Genomic DNA, 14,443 nt, shown 5'->3' with positions numbered 1-14,443 from the left:
ATGGTAAATGATATATTCTGGAAGTCGACAGACGACTAAACTCATTCTACTAAAATGTAATGATTCATACCAGCAGTCTATATCTATTTTTTGAAAATTCTTACAAACAATATCAATCATTCACTTTAAAAGCATCGTTTAACAATGTTAAATCTGAGATCCACTGCCCTACGTATTATCAGTGTCTGTGATATGGTGTAATATTGAAGCCCTAAAAAATTGCGCTTCAAAATGATCAAGAAGTGCCTCAAAAAAGTAAAAATCTTTGAATGACTGGTTTTACCATACTCGTTTCCCCCAATAGACTGTAGTGTTATGAAAACTGGTATTCAAAATTTGTAATTCCAATTATAAATATCTTGATAATCAGACAGGCGATCGGCTTGTAAAAGTCATGGGGTTCCTGACTGACCTAAAGGTTAATAATTGCCATTGCAACACGAGCTAAATCCATGATTTTGTTTCAGAATCTGAGACAAAGTTACTGGATCCCTTTAAGAACAGCTATCATACATTACTTTAATAGAGACTATACACAAGAGGTCAAGCCATGACCTGATCTATGCCATGCAAATTGTCTCATATTATGAAATATAAAATAATATCTAACTTTATCTGTTGATATTCCATCTGAAGTTTGATAATGCTGAATGACTTCATACAATTAAGTTAATCCCATAGATTCTTGACGTGCACATTTTTAATTGTTTGCTTACTCGGTCTCTAACACTTGAGTAACCATAAAAATATGGTTTGTATGTAGATAACTGTCAGCTTTGACAAAAGCACACACAAAAGTCTTTCATACAATTGTTTTGTTCTCCAGAGAATGCATGTATAATAAAGGCGGCCAAATAAGGGCTCTTCATAAAATAATTAACCTACATGTATACAAAATATGTCATTAAATACAATATTCTTGATGATTTATCTTCCAATATATGTAACATCTTAATGGGGCCATTCCTATGTATTGTAAATATATCATTACATGAATAACAAAACACACTTTTTAAATGCCAATGTATTAGTTTTGTAGTAAAGATGTAAAGAAGAAAATGCTAACCACATTGCCAGGTTGTAGACAGCGGCAAACAGGATTCCTTTGTATACACTTGCCAAAATCCATAGAGCACTACACAACTAATGCTCATACAAAAGCCTAAATCTTACTTCTACTGGGCCTGGCTAGCCTAATATAATACCGGTACTTGCCCTCAGCAATCAACGTATTTCATGATGATCAGAATAACGTCCAGACTGGTTATGCATACTGTGGTTGGGATAACAAATTAAGCACTTGCCAGCCTGCCTTGTGAGGTTTCCTAGTTTTGAGTTTGGATTCTGTGTGGTAAACTGGTAATTAGTCATTCGTCTTTGTTTTTTCATTCATGCTATCAATTTAAATTGATTGATAATCATGTATACAAATGTAGTTCCAGGTGAACATTGAAATGTTATATTGCCATCAAACATTCATTCATGACATTCATATATTTCCAGCATGTTATATCTGTCATATAAATGACGATCATAATAATAATGGCATTTTTATGGAGCACTCATGTTGTTGGCTACAACAATAAGGAAGTAAATGCATATTATATTTCAACAAACCAGGAACACTTATCAGTTTGCAGTGTTTACCATTTAACCACACTTTGCATACAATTGTTAGATCTAGTATTACAGTGTACAGGAAGTATAAATCCTGTATCATCTTTGATCGATGTATTCCATTGTCTACAATGCTTTCTTGTTCACTATAGTCTATTAAGGCGGCAATTTTCATCTTCCATTCCTTTATTTCTTTACCAGAGCTAAACTGCTCGCTGATCCTACATGTATGTATAATGTTTTGTAAATGGTTCATGATGGTAAATGAAATCCACCCTCCCCTCCTTGGAAAAAAAATCAGAATTTAAAAGACATCTACATGAATCCCATTATCCTAGAAAAGCTCCCCTGAACAATACAGAAATTGTTTACACTGCTGTAATAAATAGTAAGGCCTGCATGTCATGACTGATACATTTAGACTACAAGTAGTAGTACCCTACATGTATATAACAGGCAGTACCTGCCAATATCTGTACAACTATAGAGTACAGAAGCTGTGACGTCATAAAAATCTATTTTTAGGTTTCTCAATTTTTTTCTTCATTTTCCGAAAGAGCATAACAAATTATGTCCAAATGTCGAAAACCAATTGAATATGTTAAGTATTGGCTGAGATATGACTATCTGAATAAATATATGTCCTATGGGAACTCAGTGTTATATACCCTGGCTCCTAGTGGTTAGGAGCCAGAGCATGCAACACTGAGCTCCTATGGGGAGTATATTTCATCAGATTGTCATATCTCAGACGGTACTTAACATATTCAATTGGTTTTCGACATTTGGACATTATTTGTTATGCTCTTTCGGAAAATGAAGAAAAAATTGAGAAATTCTAAAATTAGATTTTTGACGACGTCACACTTCACCACTCTATACATCTATCTAATAGAATTCAATAGTTTGAAGTTAGTTTGAACCATGCAATCAGAATGCAGGAAACTTTATCTATACAACTATGCGACTATACAGCTACGCATCCATCAAAGTAATCGTGAACGCATGTATAGTTTCCAGCTTGCAAGCCGAAGTGCTTTAATTCTGTACAACATATATACGACTATACAGCCATCGAATAGACGTATAGTTTTAACCAATCAGAACGCAGGAAACTGTACGACTACAGTTTGTATGGATACATGATTTATTTAATTAAATGAGGGATTACCGCTGCAAAATAAGCGTTGGTCGCCTGGCTGGTTTGGCTGAAATAAGCACATTTGACCCTGAATTACTTTAACTTTTTCTGCATAAAAGAGAAATTTAGGGTCAAATGTGCTTAATCCAGCCAAAGCCGCCTGCGCTTATCTCACAGTGGTAATCCTGTTTGAATCATACGTCCATTCGATGGCTGTAGTCGTATAGTTGTACAGAATTTTGGCTCTTCGGCCTGCATGCTGGAAACTATACATGCGCTCACGAGTCCTTTGATGGATGCTTATAGCTGTATAGTTGCATAGTTGTATAGATGTACAGTTTCCTGCATTAAAACTAAATACATGTACATCCATTCGATAGCTGTATACCGGTAGTTGTACGAATATTGGCCTGTTTTAACCCGTCATACATGTAACCCTACATGTAAGCATACATTCTTGTGTGATGTAAGACTTATAAAGCACAGCTAGCTATAGGGTTCATCACTCCATCCAATAGACCTCATGCACCCTGAAAGCTAAGTATGTTCATAATTCACTTACTTGAACCAGCTCTTGAGAGCACTGATGCCAACATGACAAACACTGACATCCATCCTCATACACATTCTCCCTCTGCTTCACAAGCATCATTTATAAGCCATTTAATAGTTAAAGCCTTCCAAATGGGATGAAGTCATTTTCCCACCATCAGGATCACATACACTTCCACTGACTATAGACTATCACACCGTCTACCAATAATACCCCTACTCCACCACTCTCTCTCACTGGTTCAATTTGAAGCAACGCAGTGCTGTAGGATGCTGTGTGTGGGAGCATGGACCTAGTACATGGTTGGAGCATGATAATGAACCTGGCAGACAGCTCGACACAGCACTCTATTACTATTCTATGGGGGAAGTATATATTTCACACAGAATATTGATCCACTCACATTTCTCATCAATGAGATTCATGGCAATAGGATTTTGTTCTCATCTCTTCCACGTATGCGCAAGTGCACACATAGAATTTGGTTCAACTGATTATAATTTAACTATTAGATAATTTAAATATATCAATTTGCATTTTGACAATAGTAATCACTGACGAGCTGAAAATGATGAAATCAATTCTCTTTTCTTTCTTATTCCTTTCACCTCAATCTCTCCCCTTCTCTCTTTCTCTCTCTCTCTCTCTCTCTGCATTATCTCTCTTTTCTTTTTTGGTACTGCAATAATAATAATAATATTCAGCTTTTATATAGCGCTTAATTCATCCTGACGTCTCTGAGCGCTTTACAGATATACCGTGTGAGTCCAAAAAAAAGTTTACACGTAGAAAATTGCTAATTATTTAAAAAAATAATCTATGAACAGTAAATTTGTATACATCTTATGAAAGAGCGTTTTTTATCCCAAATCATTTGGTATCATTTTTGCGTGGTATGTGTTCACGCTTTGGATGAACAGGAGGCATTGTATGTGAGAGTGCAAAAATCTACAAATATTGAGCATATAATAATAAAAACGGTGGTTATAAAGCTCTTACCACCGAAGTCTCTAAGCGCTATAACAAACAAAATACAATAATAAACAGTTACATTTTTTTGAAATAAATTTCAAATAAACCTATAAATTACAATACGAACTGTACTACTTGTGTATCGAGCGTATGAGGTGTCAAAGGAGACCAATGCATGTGTTGCAATGAAGCCCTGCTGTGCGGGTAATGCCTGATTCTCATATGTTCACACAATTTCTCACCGAGAGAAGAAAAAAAAGGAGAGGGTGCTGTTTCAATGTATAATGGCAATATTTCCATCAGAAAACTCATGCAATGATTACTTTTTTTTAACCAAACTGCTTCTGGGAGGTACATGAAGATCAATTATGGTGTAGACTTCTATAACAGGTTTAATTAGAATGAAGTGTGATATTTTTTCAGCCCCCAAAATACATGCAAATAATATAGGCCTAACATTTGGGAGGGTGAGTAAAGACATCACTTCAAGTTAATTGTCTGTTTAAATTTGCTCCAAGCAAGGCCCATAGTAGTCCAGATTATGTCCGTTTTTAAATTTGTATCTGTTATTCTTCAATCATCTCTGTCCTCCTTCCTAAGACTTACACAGCATAATAAAATCATCCCACACAGAGTGCAGTATGTGTCTCCACTCATCGCTCAATTGTTATCAGGGTAGAGACTCTCTCTCTGGTTCAGCATTGACTAGGCCCATAGTAACATGAGGAAATACCATATGCTATACATGGAGCCACCCTGGAGTACACTCTTACTTTTCTCACTACAACCCCCCCCCCCCCCCCCACCCTCAAAAATAATAAAAAATAAAATTGGATCTGTTACATGATTCAGTGGTTTGGGGTTAAAGATAAAGACCAGTTATGGTCATGCGATTGCATTGTGAAAGAAACGTTGTGGAATCGATCAGAAAAGGTTGATCATCTAGCATAAAGTATTGGTGTGTACTGCAAGGTTCTGGAATCATCAAAATGATAAGAAATTTGGCCCAGTCTTTGTAAAGTCACAAGCACTGTACACAAAGAGATGTATATGGGACTACGCACACGTGCGCGACACGTGCGTTTATCTCTCACAGTCCAATAGATAAACTAATTTACCAAATATATCAATTAGTAGGCGGTTTCCCGGCAAACACGTTATCATCATGTATTTAGTCAAAACATATTCTTTCACATGATTGGTAATAAAGAGCTTCTATTTCATTTTTTGAAATTGGGGCGTTTCCAATACTGGTCTTTACCTTTAAGACCTTGAAACAGATCATGAAAATGATTAGTGGATGCTTTGTTTTTACAAGTCTCTTCTTTCAGGCTTCATAGCGTAAAAGTACCGTTATGTCAGGCCTCTGTCGTGTTTGATTGAAACATGTTTTACATATCAAAATGATTAATTAAACAATGCATAAAATGTTTTGGCTATCTAATTTATTTAATAAACATGAAGTGATTGTAGAATTCTTTTGTTAATTTTTTTGTTCTCCAAAACATGTTGTTCCTTCTACTTATTTGTCTGCAGAGGAACTCAATAAGATACACTGGTTGAATCACTTATCTGCAAGATTTTAATTCATGCAAATTGAACGCAATTATAGGCAACCCTAAAACATGCCAGATATCGTCACTATCCATTCTTATTACCTATCTCATATTTTATAAATCCAATCATTCAGATAAATACTAAGAATGGTAAAGATCGAGTACCCATAATTCCTTTAGAAATTGAAAGTGCTTCAAGAATAATAGGGACTTTTAGATTTGCATGGACTGATACGTGTGACGTCCTTTCAAGGCAGTGCATTAAAAGGACTTCGATCGTAGGAGTCCACATTGTCTTCGTGCAAATCTAAAAGTCCCTAATAGTTGATGACAACCTAGTGATGGGAAACTTTAAACTTTAGGATAAAGGTTAATTAAATTTAATGTTTTGCACGACATTGTATTGTCCCCAGTCATTCTCAAGTACAAATAATGGTTGTGTTTATAGACTACACTTATTATCATATTGTGATCACACTCTCTAAACCAGCTTTCTGAGAGAGATTAAATGTCAGGTCATGATACCACCAAGTTTGATGAAAATACAGAACTGTCGCATGTCATCAGTATTCATTTTCCACTGGAAAAAATGAGTGAATACAGCAGTGAAAAATTAGAGGTGGAGATTAACTGCATTTGAAAATAAAACCATCCATTAACTTGAAGAAACTATCACATTTAATGTTATAGGTAAAGTCATGAAGCATCAGACAGATAAAAAGCAAAGTGCTATTGAACAATCTTGAAATATGTATCATTTTCTTTAAATTGTATTACTTCTGGCTAATTATTAGCATTGGAATGAAGAATAATTAATTTTTTAATATAAGAAAAATAAATCCATTATTCCTCTTTTTTATATTTCAGCAGAAAGTAACATCAGATGATTATATTCACATATTGTATAAACTATAAAGTTACATGAGAGAATTTGAAGCTGTGCTTGCATCCTAATTGAAAAAGTGAACGGAAAACATCTCTAAAGGAAGTTGCTTTGATAATGTCTTTCCTGTATAAACTCTTGCTTCCTGTATATATATATTCACAGAAATGTTGTAAAGCTTTCCTTTCAGATCAAAATCATATTTCCTCATATCTGGAATTCATGAAAATAAAATAGATTAATAAAGCGCATGAGGAGATATTTGTGATATGCGATATATATATATACCAAGTATAGTATATTTTTATTATAATTATTATGATCACATCCATGAATGCCAAAATTCCCATTACATTCACAGAGGCTCTTTGAAAATTTTCTTTAGAAAAAGTGTACGCTTTACACAATTTTATCTCATTTTCATAGAGCACAGTTAAGCTTCCAGAGCAAAAATACTCTCTACCCAATTGAGGCGTGATGGCTCACTGGTAGACCAGAGGTCTCGTAACAGAGAGGTCCCAGGTTCAAAACCAAATCGATGAGCTGGTGCCCTTTAGTTAGGCAATAATCTTTATTACAGAGTCCCCTGGTTGCTAATACTTTTACAAAATTGTTTTCATTTCCCAGCTTGTTTCTCATCTTGACTGATGCATGTTCCCTAAAGAATCAGAAAACAAAAATTAAGTTCTGAAAAAAGGAGAAGATAGTTTAGCGCTTATTCCAAGAATTCATATCAGAAATTGTATGCTACCATGCCTAGGTGTAGTGATAGCTAGGAGGGAAGACTGGGCATTACTAAAGACATGCCACGGCCCTCTGGTATCACAGTGATAAGATTACTAACCAGGAAACCTTTCATTTAATTCAGTTAGAATCACTTAAATGTTATTGCTGAGGGGGACGGGTGGGACCACAAAAACCATCTGACAGCAGGAGGGCTTGGATGCTAGACAGCATGTTCCAGTCTATCTCATCCAAAAGATAGAGACAACCTACAGTTGCAGTATTATATGAAACAGATTTCAGTTATCCAGAGATATGATACAAAATCAAACAAACATTTGTAGAAAGTGTTATTTATTTGGTGTATCTCATTTAAAGTGCCAAAAATAAAGGAAATATCACCACTGGCGGTAAATATACGAACAACGTTAAACCCATATCTAAAAATTACAATGGGCATCCAACATTGTCCCGAATGTGTGATGTAGGGTAGTTCACACCGTGACATCACCATTAACACATTTTATCGCCGTCATTTCACTTTGAGAGTGGGTTCTGTAAAGGGTCTCAAAATTGCATTTAATTAATCCCTCACACTAGTGAGGGCTTCAAAAGTACTACACACATATTCTTAAGGCTCTTAACAATCTGTAGAGGTATAATTTACCTATTTTTCAATACTTTAATGAAGCCTTCTCTTTAAGCCATCTTGATACATGTACAACGTAGGTTTAAATTAATATGTACCTCCTAATTTGCCTTTGTTTTTCTCTCAACACCATGTTCATACCCTTAATATAAGTTAGTACCAGGTGAATTCTTTCAAGGCCATGGGTTTGTGAATTTCCTACTTGACCTTTAGGTTCTTTGACACTGGACAGTGTACTCCCTCCAAGACATAACTTGACCTTTATGAGATGGAATTTCAAGCCATTGAAGATTACTCTACAGACTGTGGCTTACGGTACTGTTGTGGTATCATAGGGTGCGTTTATCATCTTTTGCCACTCAGAAACAATGTTTCTATACATACGTATCGAACCCTACTACATGTATACGAATGTGACTTGCGGGATATCGCGTTTATCAACTCGTCACGATTCAAAATAAAGGCCTTGTCTCTGCGCCATTTGACCCGGGAAGCAGAGAGTTGCTCAGAGGTCAACTAGGGCGTGCGCTTTGGGGGGGGGGGATTTAACTACTAGTAAACGAGATGACAAAACAATAGTTAAAGCATGCAATCACACAATATATAAAAAATGAACAATGCAATGAACGATGGACAAGCACGTGTACGCAGGCATACTTGTACAACATCATGACACAGCACATGGCGCGCTATTTCTCTGAACCGGAGATTAGCCTTGGAAGGTCCGATATGTATGTGTGTTTCAAAACAGCTTCAGTGTATCATCACTCAGAAACATATTTCTGGCATCCTCACATTTAAAACACACTTTTTTTGCATTTCAAAAAACCCACATCTAAAGACAGGCTTGCGTTTATCGATCACCATGCAAATTTGCCTGAAACACGTTTGAAAACGCTGATTCTATGCCAGAAATGGGATGATAAACACATCCATGGATGGAAGAGAAACCCTAGTTCATTAATAAGCTCCCCTGGGGTCAAAAATATAATCTACAGACGGGGACATCTGAAAATCCTTTCCCCCTTAATTTTTTATCATAAAATAACAAACTCTCCAAAATGGGGTAAATTGTTAAATGGGCTGTCTAATGTGTGTAATTATAACGATTGTTATGGCCAGAATAAATGTCATTTCTATTCATTAGCTTGAATAGAATAATGATAATGTATGGAGCTGTTGTAACACTAATAATACCCCTTTCAAACTGGCCCGATTTTCATTGGATGCATCTGGACGCATCCGATGAAACGGCCACTATGAATGGTACAGAGGAGAAAAAGCAGATGAAAAGAAAATAAATAGGTGATTAAATTCTCCCGCTCAAGAGCAGGAGAAATTCACTTCCTATCGGTGTGACACCGATGAAACGGCCACTATTGAATTCATTCGGGAGAAGAAAAAAAGTCTGATGAAAATGGTCAAAGGTCGCAGTGTATACTAGGTTTATCGTAACTAGCTGTGTTTATTGACTTTTTGTTGAACATGCTGCATGCTAGCTAGATGGGGCGCAGGCTTAAAGGTAATACAAAGTTTTGGTATAGGGTCATGAATTTTGTTCATATGAATATATTGGAAGCACCCGCGATCCTATAATATTCATTGATCGTTGTGGCTGTTGAAATCGGGTCTAAAGTTATGAAATTGTAAATAATAAACTCTTCATGTTGTATAGCTCCCTCTCAAGGTCAAGATATTAATTAAGCTATATAACAATGTTTCTTGACTAAAATAAACCGATTAGCTATTCCCGTTTGGAAATTATATATCACAACTACAAATTCTGAAATTTTCATGGTCGCAGCTACCATTGTACGGCCGTAGGCGCTATTTGAAATTTATCAAAATTTACCGGGAGCACCGGTAAATTTTTATATTCAATTTTTCTCGAAATCAGTAGTGTTTTAGGGGCTAAATTTTCTAGTGCTTATAATACATCCACATGGGCATCCAAATATATCAAAATTGTAAAGAATCACTATCCACCCAATTTTCATTATTACTTTGTATTACCTTTAATAATTGCGCAATAATTCTTCACTTCACTTCTGGCAAGGGGTCGCCACAGCAGTTTGAAAAGGACCCGCAGTATGAAAAGGACTGTGGGAAAGGGAAAGCGGCGGCTTCACCTTTGTTTACATAAGGAAAATTCAATCAGTATTTTCATCGGGGTGACTCCGATAGAACCACTATGAAAGGGGTATCAGTCAGATTAATAAATTAAGAAAAACAGATGTCTGAATAAAATAATTTTTTCCACATGCATGTACCTCCTGTCCATGTAAGAATGTAGATTCATACAGCAATATCATGCCAAGAAAATAAAATTTACCCTAAATTCCAAGTAAATTAGAAACACATTTAAATATCAAATTCACATCTTCATTATTATAAATGATGAATGACCTATCACCAAATCCAAACAAAATATTTTGTATATCATAGTATACAACTATACACACAGATGTTTTCAAGAGAGTGAAGAGACTAGATCAAACCTATCAACACTTTCAAGCAATTACCACCCCTTAGCATCCATCCCTGTAGTCTACAGCTATCTTGAAGACATCAAAACCTTGGCATCAGAAGGTAAAAGCTAAACATTCTGGCACTAAGTACTCTATAACATAGCCAGCCTGCATTTTCTATCTCGGGCTAGACACGTTGCAGATGTCCACTCAAACCAGGAAAAAGGTCTAATTTAATTGTTGGAAAGCAGATGCACGCTCAGGGAGTTATCCTGCAAAATTGAAATGAAAATGAACAAATAGCCCACTCTGCCCCTAGAGCTAGAGACACTGAGAGTTATCTCTGACAAAATAAGTAATCGTCAGATCATTCAATCTAAAAGCCTGTGCACACTTTTCATTCGTTCCTATAAAAAAGGTATGATTGATGTTTTCTTTGATCTGAGACCTGTAACATAATGAGTTGTAGCAATTAGGCGTATCTTACCACAAATCGTTTATATTTGTATCATAAAATTAAGTGTGCTGCTATTTGGTATAACTTACAGGAAAATATAACTCAATCGTGTTTCATGGTCTTTATTATCTGATATGTTCTATGTAGCAAGATAAGTGAAATGATATAAAGCAGGTTGAATGATTTAATATTTGGGTGGAGTAATTTCATTCACATGAAATTTGTTTTCCCTTATAAATGGATACAACTTCTATTGTCATCTTCTATTAAAGAGATCCGGTATCTTTGTCTCAGATCTTTTAAAAAAATCCCTGATTTAACTCATGCTGCAATGATAATTATAAACCTTTAGGTCAGTCAGGAATCCCAAGACTTTTACAAACCGATCGCCTGTCTGATTATCAAGATATTTATGATTGAAAATCGAAATCAAATTTTGCATTTGCTAAACAGTTTTCATTCATAACACAACAGTGGGGGAAAAAAGTGGTAAAACGGGTCACTCAAAGGCTTTTACTTTTTTGAGGCACTTCTCGATCATTTTAAAGTGCAATTTTTTTTTAGGGTCGTGCATCTCATATTTAACATTGTTAAACGATCCCTTTAATTTGAAGGGGAAAAAAATACTACCAAATACATGTAAGTACGTGAAATAGGGGGGGGGGGAAATGTCAAACGCGTCTGCACCCTCTATTAAACTACATGTCTTCGTTTATACCCCCTTCACATACACAGATTCCTTACAGATCGCCTACTTGTAGTCAATCGCAAGCAAAAACTGATGAGTTTTCAAAATGTGCGGGATGTGTAAATAAGCCTAAAGAATGGTTATCATTTAGGGCACAAAAAAGTGTTTCCTTGGTCAGGATGGTAAAATTTTAGTTTCCAGCATTACCTGAAAGAGTATACTTTTTACCTACCGGTAATTTCAAAATTTGGAAGCACAAAACATTTTAGAAGTGGTATTTTGGCAGCATTTTGTATTTCTGATTTTGAGTTTGTTGTAGTAGCTTTAATTTATTTATGACCCTTGGTACTGGTCTCATTTTGATCTATAATAATTAAACACAGAGTAAGCTATTACTTTGATTCCTTGAAAAAATACAAAACAGGATGTGCTTGATTACCAGTAGTCATGTACATGTATGTAATGAGTTTAAGGGCAATCTGACTACGGTATCCCTTCGCAGAAATGTCTATAGAGTTTCAATCCTCCTTTTGTCACCTTGCACAAGACCTTGGAAGTCAGAGTGCTTAAAGAGAAGGTCGAGTTCTGGGAAGAGGTAAAAAAATAATTTGTGAGCTTTATCATTTTTATTATGCAAGGGTGGAAGTACATCAGACTGTACATGTTCCCTGAAAAGCATGGCTCTTCAAATGCCTTCATATTCTAAATATGACATGAAACATCGTAAAAATCCGGGTAGGATTTTTTCGCCAAGATTTGGCCAAATTTCTTATCATTTTGATGATTCCAAAACCTTGCAATACACACAAATACTTGTATACTAGATGATCAACCTTTTCTGATAGATTTCACACCGTTTCTTTCAAAATGCAATCACATGACCAGAACTCAACTTTATCTTTAAAAGAAATCCGACCATAATAGCAAACAATTCTACAAGAAAGCGGACAAATTAGAGAAGCAGACTGGTGAAAATTGGAATAAAATTGGACAAAAAATGAAAAGGTTACACATTTTTAAAAGTTGGAATCACTATGTAGTATTAGGTATGGCTAGGCACTTTCAATTAGCTGAATCGGTAATGTCTCTGTGATGTAGTGGTGAACAACTTTCCCATCTGTTTAAACAACAAACATGATTAAATTTCAATATTTGGAATTGCAAATGTATGACTTTGGAGAGGACCTGTAATAATATACTCTACATTAGTGCCCAAAGGGTAATGGTACTTGGGAGGAATACAGAATTTAGCCATATTTTTGTACACGATAAACAGGAGAGCTACATGTATCCGTCACTACCTCACAATCAACTTTTGTGGTACAGGATCAGAAATATAAATGTTTATTTAACACTCTTTTTTAATTACAAAATTGAGGTTAATGTTGCAGGACAGAACTGTGTCCTGGAATATAGCTGAACTTAGGGTACATTGACACACACAAAATTCTTTAATAAAGACTCCAATTGATACCTCTGGATCTGTTGAAATAGAGTTATTCAAGACTTTCAAGTTATATCCATACAGATGTTGGACACACTTCAAATGCCAACATTTTCAAGAGCTTGACAACTTTATATCCCAGAGGATTCAATGTAAGATGTCATTATGCCACACAAATATCCAATAATAAAATCACAAATTAAACAAGTCACTTACAGTGGCATCAGTGGTGAAATAATGAATCATAGAGGAACATTTGGATTTCACAAAGCAAAGAATAATATCATGCAGCTACTCCCACTCAAAACACACTTCTTCCCAAAGTACTCTGGAATGAACGGTTCAATTCAACACAGGCCAACAGGGTGGTTAGTTTGGGTATTTTGAATCCGGACTAAAGGAAAAGAATAGATGTGGTCAGCACTTGGGCTATAGCAGATGACAAATTTAATCAGGAAACTACAATAAGGCAGTGCAAAAAATGTGGGTGCGTGTGCGTACCTCCCCTAAATTAATTTCAGGCTATATATATTGTGTGTGAGGGGAGACTGGGAGGGGGTGGGGTGATGATGATAGATTGTTTTGTGATTCATTTGGTATTTATGGGTCCACTTCCTGTAGCTAATAGAGCTGGAAATATATCTCTTCATATGAGTTATGATAATCTGTCCCTTGTGAATAATGCTACTGATCTGTCAAGTTGTTTCCAGAGTTAAAAAATTAAATGCTATCTCAACCACATCTATGAATTGGACAGCCAAAAGCTTCTGAGGTATAATTTAAGGAGGTGGTGGGAAATGATTTGTCTATATTTTCTCAGAAAAGCAAAAACTCTACTTTGAAAAACACCAACAAAACTGATTTGTTCAAAGTTAGAATACATACATGTATGCCACCATGAAAACAACATAATTATCCCCTAAAATTGTTGATGTAGTTTTCAAGAGAATTATTTGATTCAGTTAATAAAATTTTCCCCTACTCAACCACATCTGGATATCCTCTTTAAAAATGATCATATTAAGAAACCTAATTATGTATGCAATCATACTGCACTAAAACAAGACATAATTTCTGTGACCTTTAGAGCAATACTTGAAGATGCATCAGTCCAAACATAATCATGGCAATGGAGGTAAGAAAAATTAAAATCATTTCTGTTTAGACAGAGAAGGACTACAATGAAGAAAATATAAAAACAGGAACCATCCACAAACCATGGGATCAATTTTCCATAATAAACTTCAGTTTGCCAGACACAAGGTGTAAAATGGTATGAACACATGGTAATA

General features: G+C 35.5%; 1 protein-coding gene across 4 annotated transcripts in view; it reads right to left on the bottom strand.

Annotated features, from left to right (window-relative positions):
- LOC590989 (unconventional myosin-IXAa) overlaps positions 1–14,443 on the bottom strand; it is a 128,364-nt gene that overhangs the window by 105,748 nt on the left and 8,173 nt on the right. For 3 of the 4 annotated variants that reach the window (XM_030976737.1, XM_030976736.1, XM_030976741.1), the window contains exon 1: positions 3,321–3,494. The exons of the other annotated variant lie outside the window; for it this stretch is intronic. In XM_030976737.1, coding sequence (XP_030832597.1) covers positions 3,321–3,410 — 90 coding nt within the window. In that variant the 5' untranslated portion in view covers positions 3,411–3,494. Of the gene's footprint in view, positions 1–3,320; positions 3,495–14,443 lie in introns of those variants that run through there. 4 annotated transcript variants of the gene reach the window in all.

This window comes from Strongylocentrotus purpuratus, unplaced genomic scaffold, assembly GCF_000002235.5.
Source record: "Strongylocentrotus purpuratus isolate Spur 01 unplaced genomic scaffold, Spur_5.0 spur5_scaffold_9, whole genome shotgun sequence".
NCBI classification, from domain to species: domain Eukaryota; kingdom Metazoa; phylum Echinodermata; class Echinoidea; order Camarodonta; family Strongylocentrotidae; genus Strongylocentrotus; species Strongylocentrotus purpuratus.
The sequence above is the reverse complement of the archived record's forward strand: the minus strand, read 5'-3'. Positions and strand labels throughout refer to the sequence as shown.